At 46.5% G+C, this 15,000-nt stretch overlaps 1 protein-coding gene across 1 annotated transcript in view; it reads left to right on the forward strand.

Annotated features, from left to right (window-relative positions):
* The window catches only part of mthfd1l (methylenetetrahydrofolate dehydrogenase (NADP+ dependent) 1 like), a 96,785-nt gene that overhangs the window by 17,958 nt on the left and 63,827 nt on the right, over nt 1-15,000 (forward strand). Inside the window, exons 14-15 of the mRNA XM_042094569.1 lie at nt 1,318-1,425; nt 13,489-13,563. Coding sequence (XP_041950503.1) covers nt 1,318-1,425; nt 13,489-13,563 — 183 coding nt within the window. The remainder of the gene's footprint in view (nt 1-1,317; nt 1,426-13,488; nt 13,564-15,000) is intronic.

Here is a 15,000-nt window from a genome sequence, read left to right on the forward strand (position 1 = left end):
CCCCGGATCTATGGGCCGTCAACAACAACAACAAAAACTCTAATCGTGAATGAAATAAATAGCCCCGTAGAAGAGACTTTTGTGTTTTGTGTCCATTGTGTGCATTAACAGCAGCGCAAGAAAATCTGACGTGATCTGGGCAGGTTTAGAATCATTTGTTGCAAAATGTTACAATTTCAAGTACCTTCTCCTCTAAGCTATTACGCATTACTGTTTCGTGCTTCTACTAACTAGCCTTAGCGAAATAAGTGTACAGAAGGATAAATGGATATTAGACCTGACCTCGTTTGAGGGGGCTTCCAAGCAATGCATGCTGGGCTTGATTTTGACAGAATGGAACTTTTTCTTTGGGCAAAAGTTTGTGATCCACAACCCAAATGCATTGCTTTCAAGGCACCCATAGCCCATTTATTGAAGGTGATGACGTCCAAATGTTTATCCCGAGACGAACGCTCACACCTGTGCCCTTGACTGAGGTGCATGACGATGTTTATTCTACAGGCTATTTTAATGTCATATTTTGGGTGTTGTATGTGGTGCACTTTGGCAGAAGAGACGTTCTCCTTACACGGTCTTTAAACATCAAAATATTCGGAATGCCGTGACGCGAGTCATTACGATTGGCCTTCCTTTTCATTCTCAAAGTAGGTTAAAATTGCATGTTCATCAGCCCGATTTTCAAAATCTCTCGGGGGGGAAAAACCCCCGAACCCCGGACAAAAGGGACTGTTACTTCTGGGCTCTAGCCCCGAATCTTTTAAATAGCTAGCGACGCCCCTGGTTGCTGGATTACTGCTACGAACAGCAAGCATACAAAAAGATCCAGGGCATAACAGACAAATCGGCCACACACGAAACAATGAGTACCAAGGGCGAGAATAGTGGACCTACACTGTCTAATCTCAAACCCCCAGAACAAAAGCTGATTACATGCAGGGCTTCAGTGGCCTACTCCGCTCGAGGCTACGATGTGAGGACAGCAGCAAAGCAAAGCTGACCACTCTCACCCACAAAGAGCCCCCGCCTGAGTTATCCACCCGGAAAGGAAGAAACAGCGACTACCAAACCCCGAAGAAAAAAAACACAATCAAGCCCAGGGCACTCACCAAAAAAGCAGCCAATGACCCTGAAAGTCAAAGTCCCGTAAGACGTAACGAAAGGCGACTTCTAACGAGGGAGCTACAAAGACTAAGAGCGCCCAATTATGTTACGAACCAAAGTAACATAAAGAGGGAAGGCGCACACGAATTGCCTCGCAGTGTGTGTGTGTGTGTGTGATGATGATGATGCTAAGCTTCTCCCTGTCCTCTGCTCCAGTTCAACCTGCACCTGACGGGCGATATCCACGCCATCACCGCAGCCAATAACCTTCTGGCTGCCGCCGTGGACGCCCGCATCCTACACGAAGCCGCCCAATCAGATAAGGTGACTTTTGTGACATCATTCTCTTCCATTGTGACATCAATTGCTGTATTATAGTGTATGCTAAATGTAGCGTATGCTAACTGCATCAAATGCTGTATTATAGTGTATGCTAAATGTAGCATATGCTAACTGCATCAAATGCTGTATTATAGTGTATGCTAAATGTCAATGTCAATGTCAAATTTATTTAAAGCGCATTTACAGACGGCTTAGCCGCACCAAAGTGCTTCACAATAAAGTGCAATAAATAAAAACAGGAAGGCACAAAAACAAAACAAAAAGGGCTACAGTTCAAATAAATTAAGAAAAGCAGAAAAAGGGAGACACTAGCCAAAGGCAAGTGAAAAGAGGTGGGTCTTTAAAAGGGACTTAAAAACATTTAGAGACTGAGCTGAACGGATGTGGAGGGGGAGGCAGTTCCAGAGTCTAGGGGCTGCCACTGAAAAGGCTCTGTCCCCCCTAGTTTTCAGCCTGGCCCTGGGTTCTTCCAGCCGCAGTTGGTCTGCTGACCGTAGTGCTCTGGAAGGGGAATGGTGGTGTAGAAGATCAGACAGGTAGGTGGGGGCCAGACCATGGAGAGATTTGTACACAGACAAGAGGAGTTGGAAATTGATGCGGTAGCGGATGGGGAGCCAGTGGAGTGAAGCCAGAACTGGGGTGATACATTTTTTAGTGCAGGTGAGGAGTCGGCGGCTGAGTTCTGAACCATCTGCAGGTGGTGGAGCTGGGATTGATCGATGCCAGTGTAGAGAGCATTACAGTAGTCGAGTTGTGATGTGATGAAGGCATGGATGACTCTCTCAAGATCACTCTGGGGCAGGTAGGCTTTGGTCTTAGCTAGGGTTCTGAGATGGAAAAAGCTCTTCCTAACTACTGCACTGACCTGCTGTTCGAACTTGAATTTGCTGTCAAAAATCACGCCCAGATTTCTGACAGAGGACCTGATGTTAGAGGCAAGGGGGCCCAGGGCATTGGTGGAGAAGGCCGGAGAGGTTTTGCCAAAGACAATTAACTCAGTTTTGCTCTCGTTAAGGTTGAGGAAGTTTGCACCCATCCATGCCTTGATGTCAGCAAGACCGTCACGCAGTAGATGGAGTGCAGCCTGCCCATCAGCCTTAAGAGGGATATACAGCTGGACGTCATCTGCTAAGCAGTGGAAGGAGATGTTGTGTTTTGCCAGGATATCCTCTAGGGGTAAAATGTACAGTAAAAAGAGGATGGGACCCAAAATAGAGCCTTGAGGGACCCCGCAGGTGAGGGGGGCAGGAGAGGAGAGTCTCCTAGCTGGACAGAGAAGCTCCTATCGGCCAGGTAGGACCGGAAGAACTCCAGGGCTGAGTCTTTGATGCCCACATGATGCTCGAGCCGAGCCAGCAGGATCCTGTGATCCACCGTGTCGAAGGCTGCTGTTAGATCTAAGAGCACCAGGATCACAGGGCTACCTGAGTCAGCGGCTAGGAGCAGGTCATTGAGGACTCTCAGGAGCGCAGTTTCTGTGCTGTGGGCTGTTCTAAAGCCAGACTGGAACTTCTCATAGATGTTATTGTTGGACAGGAAGGATTGCAGCTGGACATAAACCGCTCGCTCAAGGACTTTGGATGGGAACGGTAGCTTGGAGATAGCAGCAGCAGGAGGAAGGGGGCAACCGTGTCGAGGACAGTAGCATCCTTGAGTAGACGGGGGGTTAGGCAGTCAGTGGGGCAGTTTGAGGGCCGCAGATGTCTGACTGCGTCAGAGAGGGAGGATAGGGAAATGGGCTCAAACTGCTTGAGGACAGCTGGCAGGGGGAGTGGTGGAGGGGCAGGGAGTGGGATGGCAGGGGGAGGGGTGGAGGGGCAGGGGGAGTGGTGGAGGGGCAGGGAGTGGGATGGCAGGGGGAGGGGTGGAGGGGCAGGGGGAGTGGTGGAGGGGCAGGGAGTGGGATGGCAGGGGGAGGGGGAGTGGTGGAGGGAGTGGGATGGCAGGGGGAGGGTGGAGGGGCAGGGAGTGGGATGGCAGGGGGAGTGGTGGAGGGGCAGGGAGTGGTGGAGGGGCAGGGGGAGGGGTGGAGGGGCAGGGAGTGGGATGGCAGGGGGAGGGTGGAGGGGCAGGGGGAGGGGTGGAGGGGCAGGGAGTGGGATGGCAGGGGGAGGGTGGAGGGGCAGGGGGAGGGGTGGAGGGGCAGGGAGTGGGATGGCAGGGGGAGGGGTGGAGGGGCAGGGGGAGTGGTGGAGGGGCAGGGAGTGGGATGGCAGGGGGAGGGTGGAGGGGCAGGGAGTGGGATGGCAGGGGGAGTGGTGGAGGGGCAGGGAGTGGTGGAGGTGGAGGGGCAGGTGGAGGGGCAGGGAGTGGGATGGCAGGGGCAGGGTGGAGGGGCAGGGGGAGGGGTGGAGGGGCAGGGAGTGGGATGGCAGGGGGAGGGTGCAGGGGGAGGGGTGGAGGGGCAGGGAGTGGGATGGCAGGGGGAGTGGTGGAGGGGCAGGGACTGGGGTGGCAGGGGGAGGGGTGGAGGGGCAGGGGGAGGGGTGGAGGGGCAGGGAGTGGGATGGCAGGGGGAGGGGTGGAGGGGCAGGGGGAGTGGTGGAGGGGCAGGGAGTGGGATGGAGGGGCAGGGAGAGTGGTGGAGGGGCAGGGGGAGGGGTGGCAGGGGTATCTGAAGGCCTTAGAGCGGCAACCTTGTCAATGAAGAATTTTTGAAAACTTTCACAGAGGGCGGGTGATGGCACAACAAGGGATTCATTACGGGGATTTAAGAGAGAATTCAGTGTATTAAAAAGAACCTGGGGTCTGTGACTGTTTCTGGAGACCAGGGTGGAAATGTACTGAGTTTTAGCAGCTTTAACGGCTCGGTGGTAGTCCGACAAGCAGCTATGGAGGATTTGGAGGGAGCGTATGCTAACTGCATTAAATGCTGTATTACAGCGTATACTAAATGTAGCGTATGCTGAATGCAGCGTATGATAACTGCATCAAATGCTGTGTTATAATGTATGCTAAATGTAACATATGCTAACTACATTTGCTGTATTCCAGTGTATCCTATAATCCAGTGGTTCTCAAATGGGGGTACGCGTACCCCTGGGGGTACGTGAAGGCACTCCAGGGGGTATGTGAGATTTTAACCCTTAGAACCTGATTGACGCAAAGTCCGTCAAAGAACAAACCCTTTCTTCTCTGTTACATTGCTCCGCAACTGTTCATCGAGATGAAACCATTATTGCGTGACTGAGCAGAAGTGGGGCTTTCCAACGAGACCACACACTTGTCTGTACGTTAAAGTATAAAAATAAGAAAAAATCATGAAATTAAATCAAATTGCATCATTTACAGTCTTCTCTGCGTTCACCTGCGCACCCATTACTCTTGTTTTGAATTACTCACGAACCCGTTAACGCATTGATATGGCAAGCATGTCAGATGAAAGAGGAGACACGGGGCTATCTATTGGTACCAAGTATGTCGATCTTTCTGGCTTATGAAAACAGACAAAGTGACAGCAAAATAATAACTTCATATAGCTTGACTTCACGTTTTTGTCTGTTTTTGTGGCAAAGCATGTTTATAATCCAACGCTATTGTGTGTTTCTCTATGGCAAAGAATGTTCATAATCCGGTTTTGAGATCCTAGCAAATTCCTGCATGGCATCCAATTCAAGGCTCACATTGCATCCCAAATTGTTCGACAAAGAAACACCTTTTTTGCCTTTACTTTGTTCATGGCAATGCAGTAAAAAGTTGTAGAGAATCATAGGTGCAGACACCATAGGCACACATTGGCTAACACGCAAACTCTGGTTCAGTCAGATCAGTTTTGCCACAGATATGGAGCGCAGAAAGGTCATTTTTAATCACTAAATAAAAAAAATGGCATTTATTTCTGTAAGGCGCACACCACATATGACTGTAAATTGCTTAGCCCCAGAGAATCCCTCCACCATGGCAATGATATTGCCAGATTCAGGTCAGATACAGTCTGCCCTACACACACATGAAATGCATGTAGAGCTATGAGCTTGCTGTGGTGAGATACATGTCAAAATATAAGAATTTTTATAATAAGCTTTTTATATTTTATTTCTTTAAAAATCAATGCTAGTACTAATACATGAAAAAATTAAAATATACATATATTTAAAAAGTAGAATCCATGCAAAAATACTTTTAAAAAAAACAATTATTTAATAAATATTTCAGGAAAATATAAGTTCATAAAAGGAAATTTATATTTCAGTAGGCTATTCAATTTCATTATCCTAAAAACCCAGAGTCACCCCCATACCATGATGGTTCGACTCAACCCGTCACATGCCACCCCCCATCACCTGTCAATCACTGTCAAAACTCAAACGATGGAGTCGTGGTTGAAGCGTAGCGGTAATTCTTGTGCGCTGGTTAGGGGGTACTTGGCTGAAAAAATATTTCACAGGGGGTACATCACTGAAAAAAGGTTGAGAACCAAACCACTGCTATAATCTATATTATTCTTACTACTCTTATCATGTTACTGCTACTACACTGCACATATCTGAACATGTTGTTCATACATTGTTTACATAGCCATATTTATTCTGTTCTTATAAGGTAATTGCTAATACACCGCACATATTTATATTTAATTATATTACTGTAAAGCACCTTCTGTAAACCAGCTACATACTACTGCAGGGCTCTACACTAAAAAAAAATGTCAAGAGCACTTGTGCGCCCAAGTTAAAATATTTAGGAGCACAGACAAAAATTTGGGGGCACAGTCAGTTCTGTACTTAACTTACAAATAATCTAACATTATACTGCAGCTAACAGTTAAACATGCCAGTGCACCAATTGCGAATATTAAGAATGACTGACAACATTTAGGCTACAGGAAACAGGATTTTAAAGATCAGTGCCTACTTTATTTTCAGTCTGTTCTATTTTCCTACATTTTGCTAATGTAAAATAATATAATACATTGCCATATTTGCATTTAGCCTGTATATCAAGTATCCTGCCAAATGTAGGCTAATTTATTTATTTGTGAATCCATCTATAGCTAATCCAAATATGCCCATGGTGACCTATCTGACTGCATACTGCCTAATAATACTACTAAAACAGTCCATTTCCTCTTCCACAAAACCCAACATAGGCTAATCAAGGATATATGTTTTATACTTTTAGTTTTTATTTGAAATATCTGCATTGATGGGGGCAGTAGGCAAACGTTAGGCCTACTTTCGTTTTGCACTTAAGCTTGTATTCGGTATAAACAAACAAGCATGCGTGGAAGCCTGGAGTTGTCAGTAGCGTTCTACCTTTGAATAAAATGGGAGTATTACGGGAGGCTACTTTTGTGCCAGTTCGCTACAGCTATATTCTGCATATTGCAGCCAATACGTCAACTGGGCTAAAAGGCATGTTAGGTTACCTTTCCTTCTCTCACTGCATTCTCAGAATCTCATCCTGTTCCTCCGATATCCGATGAATTCGGTGGATAGAAGAACTAATTTCTTCAATCTTTGCATCTTGGCTGGCTAGTCTAACTTTCCACTTTTTCTGCGCGCTCTTGGATTTGATAGAAGCGACTACTAGCGAGTCACAACGCGAAACTGCTAACGTTGATGGGAGGTGTAGTTTTTATGCTGCATTCGCGACGTGATTCTATGGTTTGCACCAGTAATGTTTCTTGATGTTGCAGTGTATTTTGTAGACAAACATTGACATGGTTAGAAGTCATTCGCACCAGTGCGCCTAAATATTTTTTTGCACTCGCACGGCATCATTTTTACTCGCATATGCGAGTGAAATGGGCGCACTGTAGAGCCCTGTACTGTCTACACTGCACTATATATCTTGTCCTGGTTATGCACCACCTGTCTACTTTGTATATCACATTGTACTTAGATGCTTAGGTGCAGGTTAAACGCAAACTGCATTTTGTTGTCTTTGTACTTGTACTCTGCACAACAACAATAAAGTTGAATCTAATCCTAACTGGATCAACAGCAGCAGCACGTGTGTGTGATAACTGTGTGTGTGATGACTGTGTGTGTGTGTGTGATAACTGTGTGTGTGATAACTGTGTGTGTGATGACCGGGTGTGTGTGTGTGTGATAACTGTGTGTATGATGACTGTGTGTGTGTGTGATGACTGTGTGTGTGTGTGATGACTGTGTGTGTGATGACTGTGTGTGTGTGTGTGTGATAACTGTGTGTGTGATGACTGTGTGTGTGTGTGTGATGACTGTGTGTGTGTGTGATGACTGTGTGTGTGTGTGTGATGACTGTGTGTGTGATGACTGTGTGTGTGATGACTGTGTGTGTGATGACTGTGTGTGTGTGATGACTGTGTGTGTGTGTGATGACTGTGTGTGTGTGTGATGACTGTGTGTGTGATGACTGTGTGTGTGTGATAACTGTGTGTGTGATAACTGTGTGTGTGATGACCGGGTGTGTGTGTGTGTGATGACTGTGTGTGTGTGTGATGACTGTGTGTGTGATGACTGTGTGTGTGTGTGTGTGATAACTGTGTGTGTGATGACTGTGTGTGTGTGTGTGATGACTGTGTGTGTGTGTGATGACTGTGTGTGTGTGTGTGATGACTGTGTGTGTGTGATGACTGTGTGTGTGTGTGATGACTGTGTGTGTGTGTGATGACTGTGTGTGTGTGTGTGATAACTGTGTGTGTGATAACTGTGTGTGTGATGACCGGGTGTGTGTGTGTGTGATAACTGTGTGTATGATGACTGTGTGTGTGTGTGATGACTGTGTGTGTGTGTGATGACTGTGTGTGTGATGACTGTGTGTGTGTGTGTGTGATAACTGTGTGTGTGATGACTGTGTGTGTGTGTGTGATGACTGTGTGTGTGTGTGATGACTGTGTGTGTGTGTGTGATGACTGTGTGTGTGATGACTGTGTGTGTGATGACTGTGTGTGTGATGACTGTGTGTGTGATGACTGTGTGTGTGTGATGACTGTGTGTGTGTGTGATGACTGTGTGTGTGTGTGATGACTGTGTGTGTGTGATAACTGTGTGTGTGATAACTGTGTGTGTGATGACCGGGTGTGTGTGTGTGTGATAACTGTGTGTGTGATGACTGTGTGTGTGTGTGTGATGACTGTGTGTGTGATGACTGTGTGTGTGTGTGTGTGATAACTGTGTGTGTGATGACTGTGTGTGTGTGTGTGATGACTGTGTGTGTGTGTGATGACTGTGTGTGTGTGTGTGATGACTGTGTGTGTGTGATGACTGTGTGTGTGTGTGATGACTGTGTGTGTGTGTGATGACTGTGTGTGTGTGTGATGACTGTGTGTGTGTGTGATGACTGTGTGTGTGATGACTGTGTGTGTGTGATAACTGTGTGTGTGATGACCGGGTGTGTGTGTGTGATGACTGTGTGTGTGTGATGACTGTGTGTGTGTGTGTGATGACTGTGTGTGTGTGTGATGACTGTGTGTGTGTGTGTGATGACTGTGTGTGTGTGTGTGATGACTGTGTGTGTGTGTGATGACTGTGTGTGTGTGTGTGATAACTGTGTGTGTGATGACCGGGTGTGTGTGTGTGATGACTGTGTGTGTGTGATGACTGTGTGTGTGTGTGTGATGACTGTGTGTGTGTGTGATGACTGTGTGTGTGTGTGTGATGACTGTGTGTGTGATGACTGTGTGTGTGATGACTGTGTGTGTGTGATGACTGTGTGTGTGTGTGATGACTGTGTGTGTGTGTGATGACTGTGTGTGTGTGTGATGACTGTGTGTGTGTGTGATGACTGTGTGTGTGTGTGATGACTGTGTGTGTGATGACTGTGTGTGTGTGATAACTGTGTGTGTGATGACTGTGTGTGTGTGTGATGACTGTGTGTGTGTGTGTGATGACTGTGTGTGTGATAACTGTGTGTGTGATGACTGTGTGTGTGTGATGACTGTGTGTGTGTGTGTGATGACTGTGTGTGTGTGTGATGACTGTGTGTGTGTGTGTGATGACTGTGTGTGTGATGACTGTGTGTGTGTGATGACTGTGTGTGTGTGTGATGACTGTGTGTGTGTGTGATGACTGTGTGTGTGATGACTGTGTGTGTGATGACTGTGTGTGTGTGATAACTGTGTGTGTGATGACTGTGTGTGTGTGTGATGACTGTGTGTGTGTGTGTGATGACTGTGTGTGTGTGATGACTGTGTGTGTGTGTGATGACTGTGTGTGTGTGTGTGATGACTGTGTGTGTGATGACTGTGTGTGTGATGACTGTGTGTGTGTGATGACTGTGTGTGTGTGATGACTGTGTGTGTGTGTGTGATGACTGTGTGTGTGTGATGACTGTGTGTGTGTGTGTGATGACTGTGTGTGTGATGACTGTGTGTGTGTGATGACTGTGTGTGTGTGTGTGATGACTGTGTGTGTGTGATGACTGTGTGTGTGATGACTGTGTGTGTGATGACTGTGTGTGTGTGATAACTGTGTGTGTGATGACTGTGTGTGTGTGTGATGACTGTGTGTGTGTGTGTGATGACTGTGTGTGTGATAACTGTGTGTGTGATGACTGTGTGTGTGTGTGTGATGACTGTGTGTGTGTGTGATGACTGTGTGTGTGTGTGTGATGACTGTGTGTGTGTGTGTGATGACTGTGTGTGTGTGTGTGATGACTGTGTGTGTGTGATGACTGTGTGTGTGTGTGATGACTGTGTGTGTGTGTGATGACTGTGTGTGTGTGTGATGACTGTGTGTGTGATGACTGTGTGTGTGATGACTGTGTGTGTGTGATAACTGTGTGTGTGATGACTGTGTGTGTGTGTGATGACTGTGTGTGTGTGTGTGATGACTGTGTGTGTGATGACTGTGTGTGTGATGACTGTGTGTGTGTGTGTGATGACTGTGTGTGTGATGACTGTGTGTGTGATGACTGTGTGTGTGTGATGACTGTGTGTGTGTGTGATGACTGTGTGTGTGTGTGTGATGACTGTGTGTGTGATGACTGTGTGTGTGATGACTGTGTGTGTGTGATGACTGTGTGTGTGTGATGACTGTGTGTGTGTGTGATGACTGTGTGTGTGATGACTGTGTGTGTGTGATAACTGTGTGTGTGATGACTGTGTGTGTGTGTGATGACTGTGTGTGTGTGATAACTGTGTGTGTGATGACTGTGTGTGTGTGTGATGACTGTGTGTGTGTGTGTGATGACTGTGTGTGTGATGACTGTGTGTGTGTGTGATGACTGTGTGTGTGTGTGTGATAACTGTGTGTGTGATGACGGTGTGTGTGTGTGTGTGTGTGTGTGTGATGTGTGTGTGTGATCACTGTGTGTTTGATGACTGTGTGTGATAACTGTGTGTGTGATGACTGTGTGTGTGTGTGTGTGTGTGTGTGATAACTGTGTGTGTGATAACTGTGTGTGTGATGACTGTGTGTGTGATGACTGTGTGTGTGTGTGTGTGTGTGTGATAACTGTGTGTGTGATGACTGTGTGTGTGTGTGATGACTGTGTGTGTGTGTGAGATAACTGTGTGTGTGATGACGGTGTGTGTGTGTGTGTGTGTGTGTGTGTGATGTGTGTGTGTGATCACTGTGTGTTTGATGACTGTGTGTGATAACTGTGTGTGTGATGACTGTGTGTGTGTGTGTGTGTGTGTGTGTGATAACTGTGTGTGTGATAACTGTGTGTGTGATAACTGTGTGTGTGATGACTGTGTGTGTGATGACTGTGTGTGTGTGTGTGTGTGTGTGATAACTGTGTGTGTGATGACTGTGTGTGTGTGTGATGACTGTGTGTGTGTGTGTGATAACTGTGTGTGTGATGACGGTGTGTGTGTGTGTGTGTGTGTGTGTGTGATGTGTGTGTGTGATCACTGTGTGTTTGATGACTGTGTGTGATAACTGTGTGTGTGATGACTGTGTGTGTGTGTGTGTGTGTGTGATAACTGTGTGTGTGATAACTGTGTGTGTGATAACTGTGTGTGTGATGACTGTGTGTGTGATGACTGTGTGTGTGTGTGTGTGTGTGTGATAACTGTGTGTGTGATGACTGTGTGTGTGTGTGATGACTGTGTGTGTGTGTGTGATAACTGTGTGTGTGATGACGGTGTGTGTGTGTGTGTGTGTGTGTGTGTGATGTGTGTGTGTGATCACTGTGTGTTTGATGACTGTGTGTGATAACTGTGTGTGTGATGACTGTGTGAGTGTGTGTGTGTGTGTGTGATAACTGTGTGTGTGATAACTGTGTGTGTGATAACTGTGTGTGTGATAACTGTGTGTGTGATAACTGTGTGTGTGTGTGTGATAACTGTGTGTGTGTGTGTGTGATAACTGTGTGTGTGATGACTGTGTGTGTGTGTGTGATGACTGTGTGTGTGTGTGATGACTGTGTGTGTGTGTGATGACTGTGTGTGTGTGTGATAACTATGTGTGTGTGTGTGTGTGTGTGTGATGACTGTGTGTGTGTGTGTGTGTGTGTGTGTGTGTGTGATAACTGTGTGTGTGATGACGGTGTGTGTGATGACTGTGTGTGCGTGTGTGTGATAACTATGTGTGTGTGTGTGATAACTGTGTGTGTGATGACGGTGTGTGTGATGACTGTGTGTGCGTGTGTGTGATAACTGTGTGTGTGATGACTGTGTGTGTGTGTGTGTGTGATAACTGTGTGTGTGATAACTGTGTGTGTGTGTGATAACTGTGTGTGTGATGACTGTGTGTGTGTGTGTGATGTGTGTGTGTGTGTGATGACTGTGTGTGTGTGTGTGTGATAACTGTGTGTGTGATAACTGTGTGTGTGATGACTGTCTGTGTGTGCGTGATAACTGTGTGTGTGATGACTGTGTGTGTGTGTGATGACTGTGTGCGTGTGTGATGACTGTGTGTGTGTGTGTGTGATGACTGTGTGTGTGTGTGTGTGATAACTGTGTGTGTGATAACTGTGTGTGTGATGACTGTCTGTGTGTGCGTGATAACTGTGTGTGTGATGACTGTGTGTGTGTGTGATGACTGTGTGTGTGTGTGATGACTGTGTGTGTGTGTGTGTGATGACTGTGTGTGTGTGTGTGTGATAACTGTGTGTGTGATAACTGTGTGTGTGATAACTGTGTGTGTGATGACTGTGTGTGTGTGTGATGACTGTGTGTGTGATGACTGTGTGTGTGTGTGTGTGTGATAACTGTGTGTGTGTGTGATGACTGTGTGTGTGTGTGATGACTGTGTGTGTGTGTGTGATGACTGTGTGTGTGTGTGTGTGTGTGTGTGTGTGTGTGTGATAACTGTGTGTGTGTGTGTGATAACTGTGTGTGTGATGACGGTGTGTGTGATGACTGTGTGTGTGATAACTGTGTGTGTGATGACTGTGTGTGTGTGTGTGAGTGTGTGTGTGATAACTGTGTGTGTGATAACTGTGTGTGTGATAACTGTGTGTGTGTGTGATAACTGTGTGTGTGATGACTGTGTGTGTGTGTGTGATGACTGTGTGTGTGATGACTGTGTGTGTGTGTGTGATGACTGTGTGTGTGTGTGTGTGATAACTGTGTGTGTGATGACTGTGTGTGTGTGCGTGATAACTGTGTGTGTGATGACTGTGTGTGTGTGTGATGACTGTGTGTGTGTGTGATGACTGTGTGTGTGTGTGATGACTGTGTGTGTGTGTGATGACTGTGTGTGTGTGTGATGACTGTGTGTGTGTGTGATAACTATGTGTGTGTGTGTGTGTGTGTGATGACTGTGTGTGTGTGTGTGTGTGTGTGTGTGATAACTATGTGTGTGTGTGTGATAACTGTGTGTGTGTGTGTGATAACTGTGTGTGTGATGACGGTGTGTGTGATGACTGTGTGTGCGTGTGTGTGATAACTGTGTGTGTGATGACTGTGTGTGTGTGTGTGTGTGTGTGTGTGTGTGATAACTGTGTGTGTGATGACTGTGTGTGTGTGTGTGTGATGACTGTGTGTGTGATGACTGTGTGTGTGATGACTGTGTGTGTGTGTGTGTGATGACTGTGTGTGTGTGTGTGTGATAACTGTGTGTGTGATGACTGTGTGTGTGTGCGTGATAACTGTGTGTGTGATGACTGTATGTGTGTGATAACTGTGTTTGTGTGTGATAACTGTGTGTGTTCTCACTCTTGTTCCTCCAGGCCCTGTATAACCGTCTGGTGCCGTCTGTGAACGGAGTCCGCCGCTTCTCCCCCATCCAGCTGAGCCGGCTTCAGGTAAAGTCAGACACTAATCCTCTAAAATACCCCAGGAATCGGACACTAATACTGTACAATACCCCTGCCCAGGAATCAGATACTAACCCTCTAAGATACCCCAGCGTTCAAATATAGAAATGCTCTTCCCTGTTCAGAGATTGATGTAGCGTGTAAAGTGTGCCACACACCACTAGATGGCGCCATTGTTTCAGTTGAGGGACAACTTGGTGGGTGAGAGAGAGAGAGAGAGAGAGAGAGGGAGGGAGAGAAAGAAAAAGAGAGAGAGGGAGAGAGAGAAGAGGAAGGCAAGGGTAACGGAGAAGGATGATGTGAAAGAAGACACCAATGTGACACAGAACAAATTCAAGCAGGAAAAGAGGTGTGTTTGTGTGTGTGTGAGATTGCATTTACACCCCTTCTTAAATCTGATACCGTCCGATAACGTGTGATACTGTCTGATAACGTCTGATTTGTGGTTTGGTGAGTTGCTAACTAACGACATCACCTACTAGCCAGCTAGTTGCTGTTGAACAATCTCAATAGAATTTTTGTGACGGTAAATCCCTTTCGCAGTATCCCTTAACGTTTTTCCTTAACTAAAGAAACAATTTAAGGTATTCTGTGCAACACCCTTAAATAAACCCCTTATCTAAGGAGCCTTAAGGTCATACTTCAGGGGGAAAACGTAGGTGTTTTGTGTTTACCCTCACTATGCCTCGCAGTGGCACCATGCGTGCGTGTGAAAAAAGTCCCGTCTGAAACAGTGTCGCGCGGCGCAGCGTTCCAAACGTTGTGTAATCAAATACACCGGTATGGCGGTATATTAAAAATTCATATCATAACGAAAATATACACCGGTATACAGTGTGAACCGGTATACCGCCCAGCACTACGTCCGATAACGTGTGATACTGTCTGATAATGTCCGATAACGTGAGATAATGTCCGATAACGTCTTATACCGTCTGATACCGTCTGCCCGGTCAGTGAGCATCTATGGCCAAACTCCAACAGACCTCCGTCAGCCTGTTAACCACCAACTCCAACAGATCTCCGTCAGCCTGTTACCCACCAACTCCAACAGATCTCCGTCAGCTTGTTTGCTACATACTGTTGTGTAGTATACATATACTAACTATTATATGTGAGTTAGTTATATTACGCATACTACTCTTTGGTGAGCAGGTGTATTAGTGTAGCCATGGTAACAGTCTAGCCAGTGGCATGCTTAGGCACTTCCACGGCTATCCTGCTCCTCATTGGCTGGATCAATAGCGGAGTGGTCATCATTTCCGGTGGGCCGGTGGCGTTTTGGGGCCGGACCAGATCGGACCCGGGTAGATTACTCTGAAAGAGGCTTGAGCTAAAAAGCTGATATTGCTGTTTGAACACGTTTAGTATAAAGTATAAGTATACTGTTTTGATCCCGTGAGGGAAATTTGGTCTCTGCATTTA

The sequence above is a fragment of the Alosa sapidissima genome, chromosome 6 (assembly GCF_018492685.1).
Source record: "Alosa sapidissima isolate fAloSap1 chromosome 6, fAloSap1.pri, whole genome shotgun sequence".
Lineage (NCBI taxonomy): Eukaryota > Metazoa > Chordata > Actinopteri > Clupeiformes > Clupeidae > Alosa > Alosa sapidissima.